The following is a 26,755-nucleotide window of genomic DNA, read 5'->3' as shown; positions in this document are numbered from 1 at the left end:
TCTGATTCAGAGCAATTTAATTATAATGACTTGATGAACAAAACTTTGGTCAAAATATACGACAGCGTTATGTGGTTAATTTGAATTTCAAATGACTTTTTTCTTTGTTTAACAAAAGGGGGCTATTTTTATGGTATTCCAGTACTTGATTTTTAATACCGCTACACCAGCTGCTATAATTAAACAAAAAAAGATCGGTACTGGCCGTGTATTAGCCGATATGGCTCAGAGACAATCAGCAAACGGTATCAGTGGTCAAAAAAGATGATCGGGGAATCCCTAATTACATGGCAACAATACATTTTCAGTAGTAAGATAATAATTTTGTAAATGATAGTTGTTATAGAATGAGTCTGAATAACATGGCTGATCTCAGATCAATATGTCCATGTCAGACAATTGATCAGTATGAAAAATAATGTATCCCACCCAGCAGAACACAGATTGTTGCCTTAAGGTGTGCGTGTATGCCTGGGGACTGGACAATTGTCACTCATCTACCTGACTGCAGAGTGGAAGCAATATGGGTAAATTGGTGTCAATATTATTGTAAATGCACAGACTATGAGTCACAAATACACAGTGGTGTGAAATAGTGTTTGCCCCCTTCCTGATTTCTTTTTTTTTGCATGTTTGTCACACTTGAATGTTTTAGATCATCAAACAAATTTAAATATTAGTCAAAGATAACACAAGTAAACACAAAATGCAGTTTTTAAATGGTTATTATTATTATTATTATTATTATTATTATTATTATTATTAATAATAATAATAATAATAATAATGGAAAACAAAATCCAAACCTACATGGCAGTGTGTGGAAAAGTGATTGCCCCAGCTGTTAAAACATAAATTGAGTTAAATTGCTCTAGCCACACCCAGGCCTGATTACTGCCACACCTGTTCTCAATCAAGAAATCACTTAAATAGGACCTGCCTGACAAAGTGAAGTAGACCAAAAGATATACATTATGCCGAGATCCAAAGAAATTCAGGAACAAATGAGAAAGAAAGTAATTGAGATCTATCAATCTGAAAAAGGTTATAACACCATTTCTAAAGCTTTGGGACTCCAGCGAACCACAGAGAGAGCCATTACGCACAAATGGTGAAAACATGGAACAGTGGTGAATTTTTGCCAGAAAACATTTTTATGATCCCCAAGACTTTTGGGAAAATACTCTGTGGACTGACGAGACAAAAGCTGAACTTTTTGGAAGGTGTGTGTCCCATTACATCTGGCATAAAAGTAACACTGCATTTCAGAAAAAGAACATCATACCAACAGTAAAATATGGTGGTGGTAGTGTGATGGTCTGGGGCTGTTTTGGTGCTTCAGGACCTGGAAGACTTGCTGTGATAAATGGAACCATGAATTCTGCCGTCTACCAAAAACTCCTGAAAGAGAATGTCCGGCCATCTGTTCGTGACCTCAAGCTGAAGCGAACTTGGGTTCTGCAGCATGACAGTGATCCAAAACACACCAGCAAGTCCACCTCTGAATGGCTGAAGAAGAACAAAATGAAGACTTTGGAGTGGCCTGACCTGAATCCTATTGAGAATCTGTGGCATGACCTCAAAAAGGCAGTTCATGCTTGAAAACCCGCCAATGAGTGGGCCAAAATTCCTCCACAGCGCTGTAAAAGACTCATTGCAAGTTATCGCAAACGTTTGATTGCAGTTGTTGCTGCTAAGGGTGGCCCAACCAGTTATTAGGTTTAGGGAGCAATCACTTTTTCACACAGGGCCATGTAGGTTTGGATTTTGTTTTCCCTTAATAATAACAACCTTCATTTAAAAACTGCATTTTGTGTTTACTTGTGTTATCTTTGACTAATATTTAAATTTGTTTGATGATCTGAAACATTTAAGTGTGACAAACATGCAAAAAAATAATTTTCACATCACTGTATATTACAATATGTAAACACAATCTACAAATAGATTCAAAATCCACAAACAAACTTCATGATCTACAAATAGAAATCTGAGACTTGTACTTTAAAACCAGGATATGAATGAATGCAAAATGATTTGTCTGCACATGTGGGTCATATTCTATGTGTAGATTGTTTCACATTTGTTTTCAGAATTTTGACACTACTGTTTTGCTGTTTTACAAGTTGCAATTTCTACAAATGCACTCTTCACAATTTGCCAACAAACAGTCTAACTTGTTTTTTCAAACCACAGTTTCAAGACATACGAATTCTGTGTAATGCTCAGCACTCAAGTGTCAATTCTGTGTTTGTGGATCACAGTGTATTTGTGGATCGTGTCGCATTTTTCTACAAATCATTTTGACACTGTATTTCGAATCTATTTGTGGACTGTGTTTTATATTTGTGGATCATAAAGAGTTTGTGGATTTTGAATCTATTTGTAGATCGTTTTGTGTTTACAAATTGTAATATATATTTGTGACTCAGTCATATGTGCATTTACAATAATATTGACACCGATTTACCCCCATAGGAAACCCAATGAAATCAACTCAACTGCTCCAAATAAATGTATTCTTGACACTTACCAGTCAGTTCATAAAAATATTCAGAGTAGCCCTGGACTTTGTATTAGCATGGGTTTCTCTATCTTTCATATAAACATGTTGACGGAAAGTTGTGGGGTCAATTGATTTGTTACACCACTTTATGTGAATGAACTCAACATAGTTTGGGTCAGACTTAAAAAATTAACCCAGAGAAATTCACTCTATTGATAAATGACAAATTGGTTTGACAGTGATTACCTTGAGAATCGTCATTTTTGTGAGCAGTCCATACCAATTCTAATAAAAACTGACTTTCCCATCAGACAGCTCTAAGAGCATCAGTAAGAGTGGCTAATGGGTAGGGCTGTATTTTTTCACCCCTCTCTCTTTCTTCATTTAAAATATTTTTTCACCTCATCAATCTATACTTAATACCCCATAATGACAGAGCAAAAACAGAATTTTAGAAATTTTTGCAAATGTATTAACATAAAAAACAAAGATCACATTCACACAAGTATTTAGACCTTTAACTCAGTACTTGGTTGTAGCAGCAATTACAGCCTTGAGTCTTCTTGGGTACAAGCTTTGCACACTTAGATTTGGGTTTTTTCTTTTTTTAAGAGTATTTGTGCCTTTTGCCTTTATTTGATAGGAACAGCTGAAGAGAGACAGGAAATGTGGGAGAGAAATAGGGTATGACATGCAGCAAAGGGCAGTGGGCTGGACTCGAAACGGGGCCGCTGCGGTAAGGACTGAGCCATGTACATGGTGAGCGCGCTATACCAGATGAGCAAACCAAGATTGAACTGTCCAAGGGTGGGGCGCCCCAGATTTGGGGATTTTCTGCCATTCTTCTCTGCTCTGTCAGGTTGGACAGTCATTGCGCAGGTGATGAGCGGTGCCTGGTTTCCTCCAGACATGACGCTTAGAATTAATGTCAAACAGTTCAACCTTGGTTTTAATCAGACCACAGAATCTTGTGTCTCACAATCTGAGAGTCCTTTAGGTGTCTTTTTTACCAACTCTGAGCACTCTTATGTGTCTTTCACTGAGGAGTGGCTTCCGTCTCCGACTTCTTCAATTTAAGAATTATAGAGACCACAATGGAACCTTTAATGCAGCTGCATTTTTTTTTCTAGCCTTCCCCAGATCTGTGCCTCAACACAATCCTGTCTGCAGGCAGTTCCTTCAACCTCATGTTTTGGTTTTTGCTCTGACATGCATTGTCAGCTGTCTGTCCTCATATAGATAGGTGTGTACCTTTCCAAATCATGTCCTATCAATTAAATTTACGACAGGTGGGCTCCAATCAAGGTGTAGAAAAATCTCAAACATGATCAAGAGAAATGGTAATTACCTGAGCTGTGGCAAAAGGTCTGATTACTTATGTCAATGTGATATTTCAGTTTTTTCTTTTTAATAAATTTGCAAACATTTCTAAAACCATGTTTTTTGGTTTGTCATCATGGGGTATTAAGTGTAGATTGATTAATAGTTAATTTAAACAATTTTAGCATAAGGCTGCAACATAAAATGTTAATACTTTCTGAATGCACTGTATATTCCATACCCTCAGTGCCAAAGTCTTGTCTACTGTGGCTTAGTAAAATGTCAAATTTTCACCTCCTTGTGCATGCTCTTACGGAAGTCCATTTCTTCTGTCAGACTCTGGCAGCGGTTTTCCAAGTCGACGCGCAGGAGCATCTCATCTGCAAGGTGCTTCTTGGCCTGAGCAAGACCTGTATCCAGCTGACAGACAAAAACAACAGGTAGTGCTTTGAAATTAGTCTAGATTAATGGAAAAGGGTTATCAAGTTTAGCAAATCCAGAACAGCTCTCAAGACAAAAACCGGCCACAACACAAAGAACCTGACAAACAATCACAAATAATATTTTGTTGAAGTACAAGATTCAGAATTAAAGCAGATAATATTTATAAATATACATTGTTCAACTGAAGTCGGGTATGTCTGTGGATACACAAATGTCATTTATGACGGCGTCACCTGAATGTGTCGATTAATGAAATGAGACAAAAACAGACTGGAAGGGGAGTCCTCCTCCCCACAGCGTTCAGGCAGCCGCTCACTGCTGATTCAGACCGTGCCAAAGTAATAACTAATACTATAGGAGTGTTTATCGCTGCGGATATGCGACCATACTCGGTCGTAGAGAATACAGAATTTAAGCATATGGTCAAAGTGCTTGAGCCCCGCTACAATGTGCCTTCATGTGTGCATTTTACTTGGTCCATTGTGTCTGCCCTGTATAAACAAGCGCAAGTTGCAATTGTTCAGGAATCAACAGGTCAGAGTCTTACGATGGAGCATTACTGCTATTTGTGTTTATTTTTTTCTTATTGACAATATGCCAGTATATGAGTGTCTTAATTGTTCCAGTAAGAATTATGGCCAATGAGCCACTGTTAAATGTTTACATTTTTCAAAATAAATGACAAAAATGTTACTGTCTACATTTTTTTGTTTTCCTTGCTGTACCAAAAAAACATACCAAACTGTGACCCTAAAACCAAGGTGCATACCGAACCGTGAATTTTGTGTACCGTTACACCCCTAAAAGGAACAGGTACAAAGAAAGAAAAGTCTTTTTAGCCTCATCATAGTCATGTTGGAGCACTGCTGTACCTCCTGCAGCTGTTCTCGCAGGTCGGCCAGTGTGGCCTCCAGACCTCTCTTCTCAGACAGTGCTGTAGCCAGCATGGCCTCTTTAGCGTTCAGCTGAGCCTCCAAGTCCTTCAGCCTGGCCTGGGCTCCTGCTGCCTCAGAGTCCTTCTTGTTGTAGCTGTAAGGGGAGGACAAGGCATGGTGAGTGAGGACACTGTGTGATGGTGGTGACTGCTGGTCAGAGTTAAAACCCTAGAGTACCATCAAGTTCTTCCTGTATATCCTAATACAGGTCTGACACATGTTGTACCCAAAACCAAACCTGAGGCAGGCAGAGTGACACACAAGTGGATGTTTACTGACTACACCGTGGAGAACATCATTAACGGCAGATGCAAACTTTGTTGACAAGGTAAACATGGAGCCCGAACAGTCAGACTATTTCTTGTATATGTATTTAAGAAATGACAATGCTCATTAATAAAGCAGTTTGCCCAGATTGGTAATGATTATCACTCCAGATGCACAATTTAAGAAACATTTAATAACGTAAAATAAAATATTTTCCAACATAATTTCATGAATTTGTTACACTGCAAGCCTCAACTTCTCACCTCCTAGAAGGTATCAGGCATAAATGAGTAAAAAGGAGGATAGACACAGTCCAATATCAGTGACTGTGTTTATGGATGATACTGGGGTGCTTGGCAACACTGGACTGTTCCCGACAGCAGAGGAACACCAAGATCCACACTTTTTTCCTGAAGACGCAAGTTGTATCTGTCTTCCAATGTTGCCCTGTCTAAACTACTGACCACATACTACCACCTACTACAGCTCGCCTCTAGCATGCTTTGCCTTTGTCTGCAGTGTTAATAAAACATGTTTGCTCCATTTATCAACATGCTATACTCTGTTTACATGGTAGGCACATGCAGCAAAATATACATTCAGTTTATTGGGTCCTGTTTATAATTAACAGGGTCCTCTGGTGGTCACAACAGCTCGGAACAGAAAAAGCGAAAACTGGAAAGAAACACAGAAAAGCTGCTAATTAGAAGAGCAGCTTCTTCTTTTTGTCATGGTTGCACTGCAAATACATTTTATTATGTGATTTAGCATTTTTTTAAATCCAATTTTTCAGATCCTATTTTGTTTATTGAAAATATATGCATTTTAATTCCTGTATTCTTTGATTTAAAAAAATATTGACAAATATAGATGAGAGCCACATATTTCGCTTTTAAAAAACAAGTTGGACATCCGTTTCCTAGCTTTGAGCCTGGGTTAAAAAGCAACTTACAGATTAATGTTTTTTCCAAAATATATAATGAACTTTGTCTGAAAATGACCAAAAGTTAATGCAAGACTTTCTATGTTTTACAAGATATAAGGGCACAAATTCAGAAACTGTTCAAAAACAGTTTATTTGAGGATTTTCAGTCAGGATTTAGAATGCATCATAGCACAGAGACCGCACTGCAAATGACCTTCTAATTGAATCAGACAATGGACTTGTCTTGTTAGATCTTAGTGCTGCATTCGACACCACTGACAATCACATCCTATTACAGAGACTGGAACATTTCACCGGCATTAAAAAAAACAAACACACTAAGCTGGTTCACATCCTATTTCTCAGGTCGATCTCAGTTTGTACATTTTAACGATAAATCCTCCATCAGGGTATATGCAGGAATCCTAAAGTTATATTTAATACCTTTTATAAAAAAAAAAAGACCCATTCCATACATTTTAAGACCTCATCACCACTTCGAGTTGAATGAATTGAGTGACTAACCCAATGCAAGGTTTATTAGAAAAAGAGTAATATCACTAATCAAGCATGTGATTGGCAAAGGACAAAAAAAAAGCAGAAAAACATACAGAGCACAGCACGGTGCTGTGGTTGTTGTCGGGGGGTCGTGTGGTCATGGGGTTTGGGGGTACTCCCAAGACAATTTGATGTTATTTGACTAAAAACTATGCATGTTCACATTATTTTAGATAATTATCATTACAATATTTATGAAAAAGAAACAAACAGGTTGTAGTTTTTCACATTACACTCAGACAAAAAGTGAAACAAATATGCTCACTGATGAAGTAGGTCTAAGCACGATGTCCTGAAGTAATCCTTCACATTTTTGAGAGTGATTGCAGTGTGTGCCATAAAAAATAATATTCACAAAACATCAGTTAAACAAGGCTTATAGTGAAGGGATTTGAACTGCGATTTGCTCATCCTCCCAAAGTCAGGGTGAAGCCACTAACCAGCTCTAGGGATGGGTATCATTAGGATTGTATCTTTATCTAATCCATACTCTTATCGGCCTGGTTCTTTATCAATATTCTTCATACTATATTGGTTCTTTTTCATTACTATGGAAGTGAGTTTTTTTTAATTATCATTAAAAAAGTAAGTTCAGAACAGGATTATAATTTATTTATAATTTCGAATATAACTAAATATTGTTTCTAGAGCAGCAACAGTAAAGTTCACAACAGCAAAGTCACTATATACACTCAATAATATTTCATTGGAATCAAATCTAAAATATCAGTAAAATAAATAACCTGACATCCTAATACTGAGGGAAGTTTAGAAAGAATGAAGAACACAGAAATCAGTCAGGAGGAGGAAGGACTGATACTGGACCACCTCCTGGAGGACCTCCTGTTCTCTGTCCTCCTGCCTCTGTTGCTAGTGTGATTCACTGCCTGCAAGTTACACTGGTAGGAGGGGCTGGTTTGATCAATTTCAATCGATTCACAGCAAACTAAGAAAAAAGTTAGGCTACATACAGACAGCTTTCGTTTTAGCTTGTTCATAAAAATTCACTTTTAGCTTAACAAGTGTGCTTGAGTAACAACAACTGCGGACAAAGCAGATGGAAATATCGCTTTTCAGCCTTTTCTACTTTTTACTTGAGTTGTTGTCAACTCGTTACGTTCACTTCAACTGGATCACGGTCTCCACCGTAGCCTCTCTGCTGTGCTGTTCGCTGTGTGTGTGTGTGTGTGTGTGCTGTGTGTTTACATGTTTGTCACACTTAAATGTTTCAGATCATCAAAAACATTTAAATATTAGTCAAAGATAACACAAGTAAACACAAAATGCAGTTTTTAAATGAAGGTTGTTATTAACACTTTTTCACACCACTGTATGTCTATTATCAATCAAACCAGATGAAACTAATCAGTTCAAGCATGCCTTAAGGACATTAAAACCTGGAGGACCTGCAATTTTTTTTACGTTAAACTCTGACAAAACTGCCCTAAACACCTCTGATGACATTGCCCTGACCTCCAGCACCACTCTAAGGAATCTCTGCTTTATCAGGATTTATCCTTTAACTCCCACATGAAACAAACTTCAAGGACTGCCTTCTTTCACCTATGTAACATTGCAAAAATCAGGCACATCCTGTCTCAAAAAGACGCAGGAAAACTAGTCCATGCATTTGTTACTTCTAGGCCGGATTATTGCAATTCCTTATTATCAGGCTGCACGAATAAGTGCCTTAAAGACTCAACAGTTGATCCAGAATGCTGCGGCACGTGTACTGACAAGAACTAGGAAGAGAGATCATATTTCTCCAATATTAGCTTCTCTGCACTGGCTCCCTGTAAAATCCACAATGGAATTTAAAATCCTTCTCACCTACAAAGCTCTTAATGGTCAGGTACCATCATGTCTTAAAGAGCTCATAGTACCCACTTGCAACACTGCACTCCCAGGATGCAGGGTTACTTGTGGTTCCTCGAGTCTCCAAAAGTAGAATGGGAGCCAGAGCCTTCAGTTATCAAGCTCCTCTCCTGTGGAATCAGGTCCCTGTTTGGGTTCAGGAGGCAGACACCATCTCCACATTTAAGAGTAGGCTTAAGACTTCCCTCTTTGATAAAGCTTATAGTTAGGGCTGGCTTGGGTGAGCCCTGAACCATCCCTTAGTTATGCTGCAATAGGCCTAGACTGCCAGGAGATTTCCCATGATGCATCTCTCTCTTCCTCTCCCTCTGTATGCATTTTTATCCCATTAATGGGATAAAGTTACTAACTCTACATCTTCTCAACTTATCCCAACTACTGGAAAAGTGAAAGGGGTTAGCCCTAAACTAAGAATCGACTTTGGCCCAGGAGGAAAAACATCTACCCTGTGCTTCCCAACCATGGTCTGGAAGCTAAGTAGGGCTAACATGTGCAAACATTGCTAAAAATTAAGCCCATCCATTTTTATTTTGAGCGAAAAAGAGATTGAGTTGAATCAACACAGTGCATCATCCTCACACACCATCCTCTTCCCTAATTATTTGATTGGATCTCTCCTTCCTATCTATTGTTTTCTGGATCTATCAGTTAATCGCTGCTTTTCTCACTGAAGCTGTGGAGAGGGTCTCTGATTGGTTGTGGTGACAGGAGGGTGGAACTTTTTCACTGCAGTGTCACACTGACAGATCCTAAGATACAATATAGCTGCATGTCAGACATTGCATGTGTATGTATGTGTGATTGTACAGAGTATGTGACTGTGTGTGTGTGTGTGTGTGTGTGTGTGTGTGTGATGAGGCTATGGTCAGACATTAGACCATGCCTCAACAGTGTATGAGGAAAAATTTACCTATTTATATTTTGTGTGAACAGGCCTTTCAAGTAGTATCGAACTAAACATTAGGGGGATTGACCAGCCACCGATCATTATCGGCTGATATTCGTTTTAAATTTTATGATCGGCAGTCTCTATAAAAGGCCAATCAGAAGAGCAGATGAGATGACAGGTGCAGGACCAAATGAACCACTCTTCACGTCGGCATAAATTAGATCCACCACACAGCACTTATTTAAAAAGAAAATATGTCACTTTTAAAGCTGGTTCGCCTGTTACTCCTGTTATTTTGTTCTTCCAAAACAGTGGTGAACAACACCAGGAACAAATGCCAGGAGTTGAGTTTTCATTCAAACAAAACTATGACTGGTGTGTTAACTGCATGCCACATTAAAATCAGAGCACACACGGCCAAATTGCCTCCTAAGTTACCATAAGTTAAGTCCTAAGTTGCATATGGTTGCTGACAATCAACCGGCCGAGTCGGGCACAGTGCTCACGCTAAATAAAACACACTAGGGCTACAGCAAACTTCACGGAGAACAAGAGGGCAAAACAGCATCACCGATCTGTTTTAACCAAATATTCTTTGGTCTAGCTCAGCTAAAAACACAAAAACACCGAATCTGTCAGTACATTAGCGCGTTGTTCACTACCGAGCCTGTTTATAACCGGTACCGACGATGTTATCTTAACTTCACCTGTCGATCCTCTGCTATGCTCCGTGGTTGTGGAGGGGCCCCGCTCTTGGTGAGAGCAGAGAAGAGAGAAACTAGCGCGATAGTAAATGACAGCAAAACGCAGAAAACACTCTCAGACTGACTTGAACCCCCCCAATTTAGGAGGACATGAACTGGGAAAAAGTTAGCACAGAGTCCTGAAAGGGCTTTCTGGTTGACTTTTTTTAAACACTTTATGTACAGTTCCTGTAAGTCTGCAACTCTGCAGATTTTACTCAAGAGAACAAGGAGGTTTTGCTTATAAACAATGAGCAAACAACAAACATTCGAATTCATTAAACTACATACAGTTTGAAATATCAGAAATGTCTCTGTCCAGAACTGCCCAGGTAACATGATTTTACAAAGTGCAGCCTCATTACTCAAAGAGTTTGGAGCCCTCGCATCCTCAGCCTCACACTCAGACACTGAAATCTGTGAGGGTTCAGATAGTACCCGAAAGGGCATTGGAACAATGTTCAAGAGCTTTGGCCAATAAGCCATACCGAGGTATTTTCCGAAGCATGGATTTTGTGTACTGTCATACCGCTACTGCACACTAACAGCAAGCTGAATCTTTTCCAGAGTTGCCACATAGGATGCTCTGTAACCTTTACTTTGATTTTAACATGTGGAACGTTAGATAGCAGCTTTAATGCTTGTAAAGTAAATACTGTGCAATCCAGTTACAGTGTCACAATCCAGATACAAGACACAAGTTAAAATCGAGATAAAGTGGAAGAGAAACCACACAGACTCAAACAGCCTGTCACTGCCACCTGTGTTCTATTGTCAGAGTGCTTGATCACACACACAGTACTTTCTCTGTTCAGCAACACACAACAGCACCACACCGGACTCCTCAGACTGAACAGCAGTTGTAAGCTGTACATGTGTATCTGAAATGCACTATACTCTGTTCACAGAGCGTTTATGCTAGAGTCATTTAGCAACAACAGTTGACCTCTGCAACATTCCTATTACCATCCTGTGGGATTTCAACTGGTGAAATCAAAGTTGTTTTCGGTTTCACACACAGCAAAAGGTACATGAAAATACACATAGCTGAGTGTGCCAATTTGAAGTGTCTCAACTCAACACTGCTTGGTGTTTATTTGGGGGAAAAAACTAACAATTTTCAAACTCATTTTTAACAATTAATTACACAGTTGGTCAACTAACAAGCATTTTATTTCTGAAAATGTAGTTGAATTGCCACACTTTCAGGAGGAAACACTCCACATTGTCTATTCATGCACTTCAGGTCAACAGCTGTGAGTAACAGTTGCTGCTGTCAAGTTATGTCAGATATATGAGAGTGCACACTTGTGTTACATGAGTGCTGTGCAAAGAGATTACTACAAAACCCAATATTAAATAAATACAATTTGGATATTAAATTGTCATTTACATGTCTGATGCATATTTCCTCCTCACAATAATTATGTGTACCACTTCATTCAGAGTAAAAATCAAAATATACATTAACACAGAAACATACGTATACACAGACTCACCTACGCACATATATACACACACATCTCTCTCTAATTATATATATATATATATATATATATATATATATTTTCCCACTGAGATCTGGAGGAGGACACACCGAGGAGACAACAGAGGTGGACGAAGCGGCGAGGGAAGAGCGAAGGGTGCAGACAAAAGTGATTTAAGAACAAGAGATTTAAGCTATGTCTGCCTTCTCTTGTCATGGGCAACGTGAGATCACTGGCAAATAAAATGGACGAGCTAACGGCGCTAGCCCGGAGTCAGACGGCGTTTTGTGAGTGTAGTTTGATGTGCTTCTCTGAGACATGGCTACACCAGGATATCCCGGATCATAACGTTTCCATTGATGGCTTTCAAACTGTTCGGGCCGACAGGGATCACACTGGGAGCAGTAAGCGGAAAGGTGGCAGGCTTGCTGTTCTGGTTAATAACAGATGGTATAAACCTGGTCACGTTACTATCGCGCAGAGTATCTGTAGCCCGGACTGTTAGCTGTGAATTTTCACATGCCATTGTTGCTAACCCGGCATCGGCGTGCAACGCCATTCACACCACCACAGCACATCTCCAGACTCAACACCCGAGTGCACTCATATTAATCTCGGGTGACTTCAACCATGTCAGTGTTTCAACAACACTGACTAATTTCACCCAGTACGTGAATTGTCCTACTAAAGAGAAAAGGAAACTGGACCTGCTGTGATGCTAACGTTAAGGACGCATACAGCTCTTCCCTCCTCCCCACCGGGTAGGTCAGACCACAACCTGGTTCACCTCAAACCCTGCTATGTGCCTCTGGTTAAAAGGCAGCCTGCAACCACAAGGACAGTGAGGAGATGGTCAGAGGATGTCTATGGGACATTGCAGGAATGTTTTGAAGTGACAAACTGGGATGGACTTGGGATGGAGGACATTGACGGGCTCACTGAGCGCATCATTGGCTACATTAACTTCTGTGTGTACTGCAATGTCCCAACTAAGATGGTCCATTGTTATCCAAATAAAGCGTGGGAAACAAAGGACATCAAAGACATCTTGAATGCCAAGAGGAGGGCCTTTACTGATGGTAAGAGGGAGGAGGTGACGGCAATCCAGGCTGACCTGAAGGTGAAGATCAGGGAGGCCAAGGAGAAGTAAAGGAGGAAGCTGGAGCGGAAACTCCAGCAGAACATCATGAGAGAGGTCTGGGGTGGCATGAAGAGCATCAGCTTCAGACCGACTGGCAGCAGAGGAGTTTAAGGCAGCCTGGACAGGGCCAACAAACTTAATCTGTTCTTTAACAGATTCGACACACCGGCTCCTGTTCAACCCCCCTCTAACTCAGCTGCTGTCGGCCCCAAGACTCCTCTGTGTCCACTACTTCCCCCTCCTCCATCTTCCTGGGAGAGTCCTACTTTCCCCTCAACTGGCTCTCAGGCTAACGCCGCTCTTCACACTGATGACTCCCCCCCCCCCCGCCTGTAACATCTGTTGTGTGCCTGACTACTGACCAGGTGAGAGGACAGTTGATGAAACTCAAACAAGGCTGCAGGCCCCGATGGAGTTAGCCCCGGGGTGCTAAAAGCCTGTGCCCCCCCATCTATGTGGAATCCTTCAATATGTCTCAACCTGAGCCTTCAAAGGGTCCCTGTTCTGTGGAAGACATCTTGCCTCGTTCCTGTGCCGAAGACGCCGCGTCCCAGTGGCTCTAAGGACTACAGACCGGTGGCACTGACCTCCCACATAATGAAGACCCTGGAGAGACTGGTGCTGGAACAGCTGCGGCCCATGGTCAGACCCCTCTTGGACCCCCTTCAGTTCGCCTACCAGCCCCAGCTGGGGGTTGAGGATGCCATCATCTTCCTGCTGAACCGCATCCACACCCATCTGGATAAGCCGGCAAGCACGGTGAGGATCATGTTTTTTTGACTTCTCCAGTGCTTTCAACACATTCGGCCAGCCCTGCTGGGTGAGAAGCTGGCAGCGATGTAGGTGGATGCCCCCCTTGTGTCCTGGATTGTGGACTACCTGACTGGCAGACCACAGCATGTGCGCCTGCAGAACTGTGTAACAGACAGCGTGGTCAGCAACACTGAGGCCCCTCAGGGGACTGTCCTCTCTCCCTTCCTCTTCACCATCTACACCACGGACTTCAGCCACCACACAGAGTCCTGCCACCTTCAGAAGTTTTCTGATGACTCTGCTGTCATGGGATGTATCAGCAGTGGTGAGGAGACTGAGTACAGGGCTGTGGTGGGGAACTTTGTCTCATGGTGTGAGCAGAACCATCTGCAGCTCAATGCGACAAAGTCTAAGGAGCTGGTTGTAGACCTACGTAGGGCCAAGGCACCAGTGACCCCGGTTTCCATCCTGGGGATCAGTGTGGACATAGTAGAGGATTACAAGTACCTGGGAGTACACATGGACAATAAACTGGACTGGGCTAAGAACACTCAAGCTCTTTACAGGAAGGACCAGAGCCGCCTCTAATTTCTGAGGAGGATGAGGTCCTTCAACATCTGCCGGACAATGCTGTTGTTTTATGAGTCTGTGGTGGCCAGTGCTATCCTGTATGCTGTTGCATGCTGGGGCAGCAGGCTGAGGGTAGCGGACGCTAACAGACTCAACAAACTGATCCGTAAGGCCAGTGACATTGTGGGGGTTGAGCTGGACTCTCTGTCGGTGGTGTCAGAGAGGAGGATGCTGGCCAAACTACATGTCATCTTCGACAGTGTCTCCCACCCACTCCATGATGTGCTGGTCAAACAAAGGAGTACCTTCAGCAAAAGACTCATCCCCCCTTCTTCTTCTTCTTCTTCTGATGTTTTATGGCGGTTGGCAAACAACTTTTGGTGCATTACCACCACCTTCTGAAATGGAGTGTGGATCAGAATGGATTTATGCCTACCCTATATTCTTCTTTTAAGCCCTGTCTTTTCCAAAAAACTAAATATTGCCCTGTACCCCACATGCCCTGAGTTCAATTGGAGTATCTCCTTTAGCTTGACTCTAATGTGCTCCCTTGCCAGTTTGCTTTTTAGTCTCTGCCTATCCTGCTCATACCTAGGACAACTGATAATTACATGTTCTACAGTTTCCTTTACTCTACAGTACTCGCACACACCAGTCTCATGTTTACCAATTATCTTCATTGTACTATTAAGACCAGTATGTCCAAACCTCATCCTTGAGATAATGTCTAACTCATCCCCCCAAAAAGCACCACAGGAAGTCATTCCTGCCTGTGGCCATCAAACTCTTTAACTCCTCCCTTTAAGTTTTAGTCTATATGACCCTAAGTCATTAAACTGGACATTTGACCATTAACATCTCTGCAATACTTATCATAATTGTGCAATATTCTGTGTTAATACTGCTGTGCAATATAATATACTCTTCAGTTTAAAATTCCCTATTTATTGATTTTTATTCATACTTCTATTACTGCTGTGCAATATCCTCCGTCTCATTATAATCTTAAGCTACACTTAACTTGACAGTTCATGAACTATTACTTTATACCGTATTATTATTATTATTATTATTATTATTATTATCATCATCATCATCAACCGGTAAACCCACTTTGTACTTCACACTTATTTAATTTTATACTTATACCCACTTGGTACTTAATTTATCTGACCTGTATTATAGTGTATTATATTTTTTGCTTAGTACTTCTAATCCTGTGTGCATTGACGTGATAGTGAGCTGCTGTAACAAAAGAGTTTCCCCTCGGGGATCAATAAAATATTTCTGATTGTGATTCTGATGCATACATACATACATACATACATACATACATACATAAATGCATACATAAATGCATACATACACACACACACACATATACATACATGCATACATACACATACATATACTTACATACACATACATACATACATACATACTAAAAATTTAAAAGCCGGTTTGACAATTATTCTCTTTCAGCAACACAGACAATGGTGGGCGGGTAACGGCCTCTGTCAATAATTTCAAAATGTTGTTTTTTTAATTTTTAATTATTTAAATTATTTTAAAAAGAATATACTGATTGTAAGTCAAATCTAATAATGGCTTTTAACAAGACACAAAATGAACTAAGGGACAGTAAAATCCAAAAGTATGTTTTTATAGGCCGACTAGAAGTGACGCTCTCACCAGACGAGAAAACGTAACCCCCTAGACGGACTTGCGTGCGTAATATTGCAAAAGTGGCTCGAAAATCAAAGTCAGTATCTAGCCTTTAGCTAATCGTCCTGAGTTAATGGCCGTATTGGACTGTATAACATTAATAAAGAGGCTTACTTCTGTAGAAGCTGCTCATGCTCGGATTTGATCTTTCCCAGCTCAATCTGTAGCCAGGCCCGTTCCTTGGAGGAGTCATCCAAACACCTTCTGGCGTCGGCTAGCTCATTCTCATACAGGGCTTTTAGTCCGGTTACCTCTCGACTCCTCACTTCTTCCTTCTCGCTAATTTGCAGGTGGAGTACGTCGTTTTCAGACTCCAAACTGCGGACTTTGTCAATGTAAACGGCCAGGCGGTCATTGAGGTCCCTGAGCTGTTGTTTCTCCTGCAGTCTGGTTATCCTGGTCGGGCTCAGCGGTGTGCCGCTGCCGCACGTGCTTCTCTGGCCGGTCGGAGTTGCAGTCGCGGTCGCCATTGTAGAAGAGTAGCTATATAACAAGTATGAAAGACGGTAACCAACCCAAACCAAGATACCGCTTGTGCAAGTGTAACGATTTAGATTCAAGCGCTCAACAACAACCGGCACTCCTGAAAACTATCCGGGAAGTATGTCCTGTCTTTTCTAAACCAAATGAAGAGGGGTTTGGCTTCCTAATATGGCGGCTCATTGAAAATTTTACGCTGTGTATCACTAGCCAATGGCGTAGCTCGACGCAATGCGTTCTTTCAACTTTAATTTTTGGATTCACTTGTAAGTGTGACCGACTTATGCCGGAATTCTCGAGAAGCAGGCGGAGTCGATTTCAATTATGCTTTCCATACCGTTTGTTGAATTCGGGCGTTCCGGCGTCAATAACAAGCGCTTCCTGACTTTCCCGATAATTACTGAGCCTGAATTCATTTCACTGCCGTTTCTCTCCATGTAGTTGCTGCTGTATTATCAAAGGCAATAATAAAGTGGTCAAGGAGGGAAGAAAAAGGAAGACATTTTGTCACTGTCACCTTTGTAACCTACGACAAGAAATCAAAAAGCACAAAGATAATGGTAATTACCCAGATATAGTAATTAAATTTACAGATAAACACTAATTAGTTATTTTGTACTGATGTCCTGCTGTGTGCAGTAGCCTGCACAGACTCTAAGAAAAAAAAACAAGGGTCACCTCTTCTGCACACAGAAAAACCTAGCAAATCATGTAAGCAAATTATGTAAGTACAATACGGACCTTTTACTTTGTTTTGAAAAACAAAACAAGTGTTTGTTACATTTGGTGAAATTAAGAGGGAAATTCCACATAATTAAGAAGAAATGGGCTGACTCCAAACCAAATTTTGTACATAACACCCCTATTAAATATGTTGAAATGTGAAAATGTATAATATGTTTGTTTGAAAACAGTATATACACCAAGTGTAATATTTTAATTTACTTTTGTTTTATTTATTTATTCTGTGTTTTTAATACTCTTTGGCTATATCACTGGTATGATCAGTTTTGTTTGTTTGTTTTGTCTTGTGTAGAAGATTTTTAGGTCTTTACATACCAAGTTAAAGCTATCAAATCGGCATCCTGATGTTAAAAGTGTGTTTACACGTTCATTCATAACATCTTAATGCATTCACTGTTCCCATGATTCAGGGGTGGACAGTGTAGAAGATCACTTCTTGTGTTTTTACACATCCACAGTGCACTGCATTGCCATCAATGCAGCCTTTCTCTTTTTAAACCCTGTTTTTTTATTTCATGTTATTATTACAAAAACATTTGAAAATAGAATGTTAAAGACAATGGAAAACCATGGAAGATTGGGAAAAATAGAATATATATAGGGGTTTGACAGTTGATCAGTAGGGGATGATATTATTAATCATTTCAGTGCATAATGTTAAAGTATATACCAAACTTTAGCAGGCTGCAGATCCATCATCCCTCAGTGGTCAACCTGGCATGGACGATACATAGCAAGATAGTTATGTAAATGGTAAATGGACTGTACTTATATAGCGCCTTTCTAGTCTTTCTGACTACTCAAAGCGCTTTATGTAATAGTCATTTGACAGGCATCCAAATCAACATAGCCCAAAACCTAAGTACATGCAACACAGAGCCAGTCAAGACAGATGGCCACCCACCTAGAGCCTATAGGTTCTGTCCAAGGTTTCTGCCTGTTAGAAGGAAGTTTTTCCTTGCCTCCGTTGCCAAGTGCTTACTCATGGTGGGAATTGCTGGGTCTCTGTACATAATATTATAGAGTACGGTCTAGAATTGCTCTATATGAAAAGTGCAATGAGATAACTTCTGTTGTGAATTGACGTTATATAAATAAAATTGAACTGAATTGAATTTAAGAGGCCACATATGACCTAATTACCTTTAAAGGGAGTGGGCCCAGCAGTGTAAGCCAGTGACATGGAAGCATCAACACTGGTGTGATAACACAGAAAAATTCAACTTTTTAATGTGTGAAGATGGCAGAGCATTAACTATTATACATTATATATACATTATATATTTGATTAAAGAAATCAAATCTTTTGTTATAACATGCATGAGAACCAATTTTTAAGCGTAACATGTCTTGTAAACATCACTTTTTCATGTGACACCACCCCCCTCACCACCACTGAGTGGCCAAACAGACCCACTAGCTGTAGCTGTGATATTGTCAGGAAAACAAACTTAGTTTTTAGTACAAAAATGTTCCATAATGTAAATGGCTGCAATGCATTTAAACAGCCCTTTTTTCCAAGGCACGTTACAATTTTTGCCTCTCATTCACACACACACACACCGATGGCAGCGAGCTACCATGCAAGGTGCTGATCTGACCATCAGGAGCAATTTGGGGTTCAGTGTCTTGCCCAAGGATACTTCAACATGTGGACAGGAAGAGGATCAAACTGCCAAACCTGTGATCAGTAGACGACACGCTCTACCTCCTAAGGCACAGCCACCCGAAAAATTCTCCATTCAAACACGACAGGGCTGTATAGGCAGGATGTAATGCTCATGCAATAAGATATTCAGCATTTGTTGGGAGGGAGCTTTTTTCTTTTCTCCATGCTTGCAGTACCAGTAATTGCACCATTACATAATTTATTAACACATTTTATCATGTTTTGCATATTAAATGATAACATAATGACAATTTTACACAATCAACAACAACATCCTCAAAAATGGTGCCTTATGTCACCTAACTCAATACAGCAAGCGTAAGCAACGTTATTAAAACACGGTACAGTACCATTTATGTATGAAGACCCAAAGTGTTAAATATATATGACCCTAAAATGGTGAAATTATCCAATCCGTTGTCATCATGTATCTTTTCACTATAACAGAGTTTAGTACAGCTTATTTTTTATTTAATTTCAGCAGTTTCTATTACAAAATCCCATTTTTTCCCAAGTTTTATTTCCTAATGCCACTTTTCATCAAAAAGTCTTTATCTGTCAAACAGTCACCAACAAATGTACTATTTCCTCCTTTGGTTGCTTCAAACTACAGTAGCTGTTTTATAAAACTTTTAAGCCTTGTTTATTTTAAATGAATGAGGCATTTTAAAGGTTCTTCAGCTTGGTGGAAGGGTGTAGCATGGGCCAAGGAAGAACCAACTTATTTTTCACTTTTGTCAACATTGCAAGATAGGTCAATTGTAACACCGGTGTATATAGCAAAATGAACTGAATTTATCGCACATGTGTGAACACGTCGTAATGAAAGTGAATGGTGTGCCGCAACTAAACGTACAACAAAACATAATAGCCACCTCACACATCACTGTAGAAGAAATTGCAGCAGGTATGTAAGAAATAAGCAATCAGGGATGTGATTTTTCCAGATTAATCCGGAATTCCGGATTTTATGATCTGTGCAAAGTACATAATAAATGCACAGCTGAGATGATGATGCTTCAGCTAGGCACAACCACATTTTGACATACTGTAATTGTAATAGTTTTGGAAACATATCTGAACATATTTAGTGGTTGCGCTTGCAGATTTGCATATCACAGAAGATTGGACTATTAGCTTCAGGATGTCTGCGCTCTTTGAGTGCCCTGCTAGTTTTTTATGTTCTGATTAAAAAGCGTTGAGATTTCAACGACTCATTATTCCCTGAAATTGAATTGTGTTTTATAAAACTTTGGAATAAGTTAAAGTCAGAAAGAATAGGATTTGTCGGTTGTGGTTTGTAAACACAACATTCAAAGTTGGCCCCTTTTGCCCGGCTCAATGACACCAGAAGCACACGCCCAGTGCTGTATATGACAACGTTGCTATATCAGTTCTTCAACGTTAGAAAAAAATTCACTGCCAATAGTAATGTTGGCTATCCTTAGTTATATACCAGCTCATTACAGACACTAGCACTGAGTCTCCAACGATCAACTTACTACATTGGTTTTGGACTGCTGCGGTAACTGGTGTGGCTTGTGTGTTAGACAGAAAATCATTCTAAGCTCAAACTCAGCACTACAGACCTCATGGGTTATTTTGTCAAAATGTAAAGTTATTTGCATTGGTTGATAGTAGGACTTAGTTTGTACGTACACTGCTTGTACATTGCTAGCTACAATTTTTGGAATGTTACATTTGTTGTAATGGAAAAGCAGATACTTTAGCAAGCTAAATAAGCTAACAGCCAGCACCTACCTGTCCAACAGAAAACAGGCCCACTCCGCGTTGCTCTTCATCCCCATCCTCTCCTTCAGTGCTCGCCAGCTGGTGAAAGCCAACCCAAGATTCACTGTTATTTTGGAACAAGCTCTGTCCACTTGGTGCTATATTTCCGTTTTTTCTGCGCTATGTCTGCCATTTTAGTAGCTTCCTCTTGGATGTGTCCTTATAATCTGGCACCTGGTTGCTACGTTTTTATACCTCACACCCTGCACGCTGTTATTGGTTGGGGGCTACACACCCACTACCCAAAGGTTGACGCCCAGAAACATCCTGAACACAGCAAAATTACCACACACAGGGATTATTTTTGTTTTAGTCTATACATTGTTTTTTTTTTTTTTTTTTTTTTTTTTTTTAGGAAAATCCTACTCATTCTGCCTTTAACTTCACAGAAGTCCATGAAAGCGCTTAAATCAAAGGTTCCTATAACCACCACCCTGCACTGACAGAACCAGTTTGAACTTGTTTTGCTGGCAGTGCTGCTTATTTGTTGAGGTCCCATTTACATCATCAACATTCAGCCAGGGATTGGGCGGTCACTCTTAGCGTATGATGGCAGCCAGTGGAAAAAAATAACATGGAGGGTTCACATCAAAAACGTCACTGAAAAATGCTGAAAGGCCATAAATGTAATGATGATTTTCAGGATTAGAGTGGGGAGCAGACACAACATCACTAAAACATATTTATGTTTCTCTGATCAGATCAAGACAGGGTCAGCATCAAAATCAGTGCTGACTGAGTTGGACAAAGTTCAAGGTGAAACGCTTAGAGCAGTGGTTCCCAAACTTTTTATAGAAGGCCCCCCCTTTGACAATGTCAAAAAATCTGTGGATAGATAGGAAGCGGTGAAAGGGAGCAAAATGCCCACTGCTCTCTGGCCAGTTAGCGAGAACTTCTTCTACACACCAAGCCAAAATTCACCCAGTTTCTTAGATGAGACATTTCAGTGAATTGGTCCTCTTCACCAGTGGTGAAACCTAGGTCTACAGGTGCAGTCGCGTGGAATGGATTGATCACCCAGTTATACTGGCCACTTTGGTATGAGAAGTATTTGTGGAAATGGCCCCACTGTGCAGTGATGTGCTCTGTGATGCATGGAACCACTGTCATCTGAGTTCATTGGTTTCAAGACTTAGATTCTTAAATGAGTAACTGTTCCCTTGGCCAAGTCTTCTTTCCCACAGCTCTAGCTTTCTGGTGAAGCAGATGATCTTGTCAGCCAGGTGAGGGAGATGCTTGTCTTTGCCTTGCAGCTGCTGTTTAATTAGTTTAGTTTTCCAATGATATTCCATTTCATCAAAAAATGCTGATCAGAAACTTTCTGGCAAGCTCATCCATGCCCTCCTATTCCAAAAACAGTTGGATTTCATCTCTCATTTCCCACCCTAGATACTACCTTGCCACGAGATAGCCATCGGGCTTCACTGTGGAACAGCACAGTGCCTTGCAGAGCACAGCAAAAAGACACGCTTTTAGGGGTCTTGTTTTGATGAAGATGACTGCGGTAATGATATCATACAACACCTCGTATAGTTTGTCACTGAGCTGCTTTGATGCCAGCGCTTCTCTGTGGATTATGTAGTGCACTTCATCTGTCACAGATTTATCCATCTTCTAATCTAGCTCAGGCTGCACCGTAGGCAGCTACTGGCTAAGCCTGAAAGGACATCGGGAGAATCACGCAAAAAAGCAGGTGGTGCCAGAGTGCTGGAATGGAGGGATGGCACAGTCCACAGGCTTTAGGTGGGTTGTGGGCTTAGCGGCAAGAGATATAGGGGTAGTTGACCAAGAGTTCTACCCTGTAGTATTGTGACCATCTGGTACCATCTGTACCAGTATGGCTGCCAGAGAACCCGAAAGTTGATCTGGAGCTACTTGAGGCCAGAGTGAGGAATAAAAAGGTAGACCTAGTAAATGAATACTATTGCCACATAGAACAACAGAAATGTCAGAGAGAAGTATTCTGTTACGTTTTACTAAACGGTTAGGCTCAAGAGCAGGACTCAGACAAGGGGTAGGAATATAGATTTACTGAAGAACGGGAAAGGGGAAGTGGAAGGAGACCAGGGGTTGGGATCCAGAGCTGGCAGCGAGGACGTGAAGGTATGGTGGTGGAGTTCGGCGAGACTAGGATGAAGATCCAGACCAGGTAAGCAGGTAGGTGAGCTAATGGTGGCAACAATGGTGTGGCTGAGAGACACGTGGCTGACAGACAGGCAGGAGCAAACGAGGAGCAGGCAGGTGAGTTGTGATCCTGGAGCACAGAAACACACTTTAGCGGAAATAACACAACAAGAACAGACTGAACGCTTTGGCAAAAGCAATGGTTGGCCAACTAGTAGAAACAACAATCTGGCAATGAGTGAATGGAGAGCCAGAGTAGATATACTGGCGTTGATGAGCTTGATGGGAGGCAGGAGTGTCGGCTGAGCGGAGTGATTGGGTGAAGGATCTTAGGTAAGTGAGAGTGGTGGAGCCAGTGGAGAGAGACAGGAGGAGTAGCCACGCCTCCAGACACATATGCACACACACAGAGAGAAATACAAGTGAGAGACAGGGCAGGGGAATAATATTTGGGAACACTAACGGAATGCAGACAAGCTGTCACAGCTGTAACATATTCTAGAGTATGGAGGGAAAGAGAGATGAGTAAGATGGCTGTTTGACTTCTCGAGAGACACTGGCCTAATAAAAAGGATATAGAATGAAGATGGCACAGTAACGGACTAGTTCCAGAAGTTGTCAGTAATGCAACATAGCGGATGCCGGCTGCTCGTGCCTGGTTTTTGGAATCAGTTAAAGGGCTTCGGAGGATTGCAATCAAGTTGTGCCGTGAGTGCAGTCATGGGTGACACTTCAGATGGATGGGGGTCTGAAATGGAGTTTAGTCAGGGGAAGACCTCAGTGAAGCATAGGAAGTCATCATCCGATGTAAGTAGTGAGGGAGGAAAGGATAGACCTAATAAGAAAAGGGCAAAACCTAATGTTGAATAACAACAGGTAGAGGAGGAGGAATGGAAAGTTAGAATTACACTTGGGAATGAGACAGGCCACTTCCACCCAGTTTGGGTTACAAAATCAATAGAGAGAGATATCGGCAAGATTAAGTTTGCTAAGCTACTGAATGACACAAGAATTTTGATCTCAGCTATAATCAGGAAACAGCAGGAAAAGATTTGGCACTGTATGCAGGTCTTATTAAACATCCATGGTGGTAGCTGGATTCGCAAGATCATGAGATCATCTGAGAATTCAGCCCTGATTTGCTACATAGCCTAAATAAAGCTCTCAGAATATGCACTGGTGCAATGAGAACAACCCCCATCAAAGCAATACAGGTAGAGTCAGGAGAGGCCCCGATTTTAGAAGGGATAAGCTGATGATGACGGATCCGTTTATGGGGATGTCGTAATGAGAATCCAGCCAAGGACGTGCTACATAATGCTGGGAGTATAGTAGATTTAAGGGTATTGGTTTTGGATGGACAGCAAAGCTTAAAGCAGAAGAATATGGACTGGAAGACATTCATTTTAATACCACTACCCCTATAGGTGAAGTACTATTCCACCGTGGCAATTCCGGAACACTGATGTAGATCTCAGTATAATGGAACTAAAAAAGGAATGGGAGAAAAACGAAAGAGAATTTATAGCAGAACAATATATAAGAAATACATACTATTATTTAGATATTTATACAGATGGTTATAAAGATGAACATGGCAAAGTAGGCATAGGAATTCACATATCAAAAACGAAAACTAACATTGGAGATATCCAGCTTTACAGCTGAAATGATGGCAGTAATAATAGGTCTGCAGTGGGTTGAAGAAGTTACAACTACATACTACAAAGTTCAGAAATCCATAAATACCCAGGGTGTTAGGAAGGGAAATAGGAGGGAGGAAGTCATTTTAACTAGGTTAAGGTTTGATCATACAGGACTCAATAAGACTCTAGCTGCTAGTGGGGAGAAATTTGTCAGGAAAATACTCTCATTGCAAAAACATAGAAAATGTTAAACATACACTCATGGAATGCAGTAATTACAAGGATGAGAGGGAACGGCTCTTAAGGATTCAGAAGACAGGTAGAGAATGGAATCTAGAGGGAATACTGGGGACAACTGGAGAAGGGGTAATGGACGCCCAGAAAGCTGTAATTGAAATTTGAAGGATACAAAGATAAGGTCTATATTTATATAGTGTGTTAATTTATCTATCTTGTTTGTTTGCTTGTTTGCTTCCTATTCATTTTATATTTACATATTTTATTTATGTCTCAGAATTTAGTGTAAAAACATTTCGGCATACTCCAGTACAGTAGGTGACATATGCACCTTGAAAGTCATTGAAAGTCATTGCACTCGGTCATAAAAAGAAGAAGAATTTTCAGCAAAGTTGCAGAAGACTTATTGCAGCAATGTTCCTGTAGAGCGCGGGAACACCCACTGCTTTGATTGGTTGGTAGAACACAAGAACGCCCACTGTTATGATTGGCTTCTGTGGTACAGGAATGCCCACTTTGCATCCTTTTTTTGCACACATTTTTTTGCCCATCTAGTGGCCATTTTCCACTGAAACAATTTTTCTGCAGATGTATTTGTGCAAAAGATAAATAAATTATATAAATAATATTTTTTGATTTTCAAAACTTGACGATTATTGTAATCTTAGCTCATCAATGTGAAGTCCTTTCTATACAATGTCAGCATATGATACCTGTGGTACACATGATGCATCATGTTGACCTCCATGTCTTACACTTTGAACATGAGACACTGTAGACACATTTACCTCTCCCCTGCTCTGAGGAACACCACATTCTGCTTGTTCAGTTGTTGTTTCACAGTGAATCTCGTTCTGCCAGCGCAGACTTTGAACTTTGGACTTCTTACTCTCCCTTGGCATTGTTGTTGTGCTCCAAAACCACTAATGTTATGTTTTATTGCACACAAGCAATATACTAAACACAATATTAATGATAAAAGATTACTGTTAACATAGCAGGATCAGAAGCTAGATGAAACCTGTGTCTACTTTTAGTAATCAAAAGCACTTAGGAATGGTAAATTAACACAGAAAAGAGTTCAGGTTTATATGTTTTAAAACACTTCAATTTATAATTTTTTTTACCAAAGGAACAGACTATTAACAGTGACCAAACAAATGTTGTTTTTCCCCAGAAAATCCTTGTCAAGCCTGTGAAGATATTATAGATATCTAAGGTAAAACGAGTGATATTTGCTTCTGCATATTTACATGTTTCCTGTAAAAAGAGGCAGCTAGGGAGGGACTTGTGGCAGATTTTTGATTGGTGTTTACAGTTCAGCCAATGTATTACGACTGTGCATTATGCAACTCCCCTGCCATCAGTGTTGCTAACTTGGTGATTTTCCTGCTATATTTAGCGATTATTCAGGTCCTCCTAGTGACTTTATTATTATTTGACTGATTATTTTGCTGACGATTTCTCTATCTACTTTTTATAAGGTGATCTCTCCCTCACTGCAACTGACACAACCACAAAGCTTTATGCAAATGAATGCATGATGACATCACCAATATTGCATATGATGTAATCTAGCCACTTTTAGCCACTTTTGGAGTTAGTCTTAGCTACTTTCATTGGAAAAGAGTTGGCAAATTTACCAGATTCAGTTATGAATTACAGCTTCTTTTTACAATCCAATGTTTGTGATAAAAGTGTATTTTTTCCCCCCAGTTAGAACAAAATCATTTGTATGATGTGTTTTTTCAGTCTTTGGAATGAACTTTTTTCAATTTTATGTTCAAACCAATTTTGTGGGAAAGACTTTCCAAATAGTATGTTTCAAACGCTTTGTCCAATTTGTAAAAACATGTATATTATTCTAAAAATGTATTTATTGCTAATTAGAGATCAAAAGATCTGTGAGACAGAGGACAGGTAGAG

General features: G+C 40.4%; 1 protein-coding gene across 1 annotated transcript in view; it reads right to left on the bottom strand.

Annotated features, from left to right (window-relative positions):
- Positions 1–16,818, bottom strand: part of lmnb1 (lamin B1) — a 55,226-nt gene extending 38,408 nt beyond the window's left edge. The window contains exons 1-3 of the mRNA XM_044173379.1: positions 16,253–16,818; positions 5,143–5,299; positions 4,121–4,246 (exon numbers count right to left, since the gene is read on the bottom strand). Of these exons, the coding sequence (XP_044029314.1) occupies positions 4,121–4,246; positions 5,143–5,299; positions 16,253–16,608 (639 nt within the window). The 5' untranslated portion in view covers positions 16,609–16,818. The remainder of the gene's footprint in view (positions 1–4,120; positions 4,247–5,142; positions 5,300–16,252) is intronic.
- Between the last annotated feature and the right edge of the window lie 9,937 nt (positions 16,819–26,755).

This window comes from Siniperca chuatsi, linkage group LG18, assembly GCF_020085105.1.
Source record: "Siniperca chuatsi isolate FFG_IHB_CAS linkage group LG18, ASM2008510v1, whole genome shotgun sequence".
NCBI lineage: Eukaryota > Metazoa > Chordata > Actinopteri > Centrarchiformes > Sinipercidae > Siniperca > Siniperca chuatsi.
Note: the sequence above shows the minus strand (reverse complement) of the source record. Positions and strands in the feature narration are given on the sequence as shown.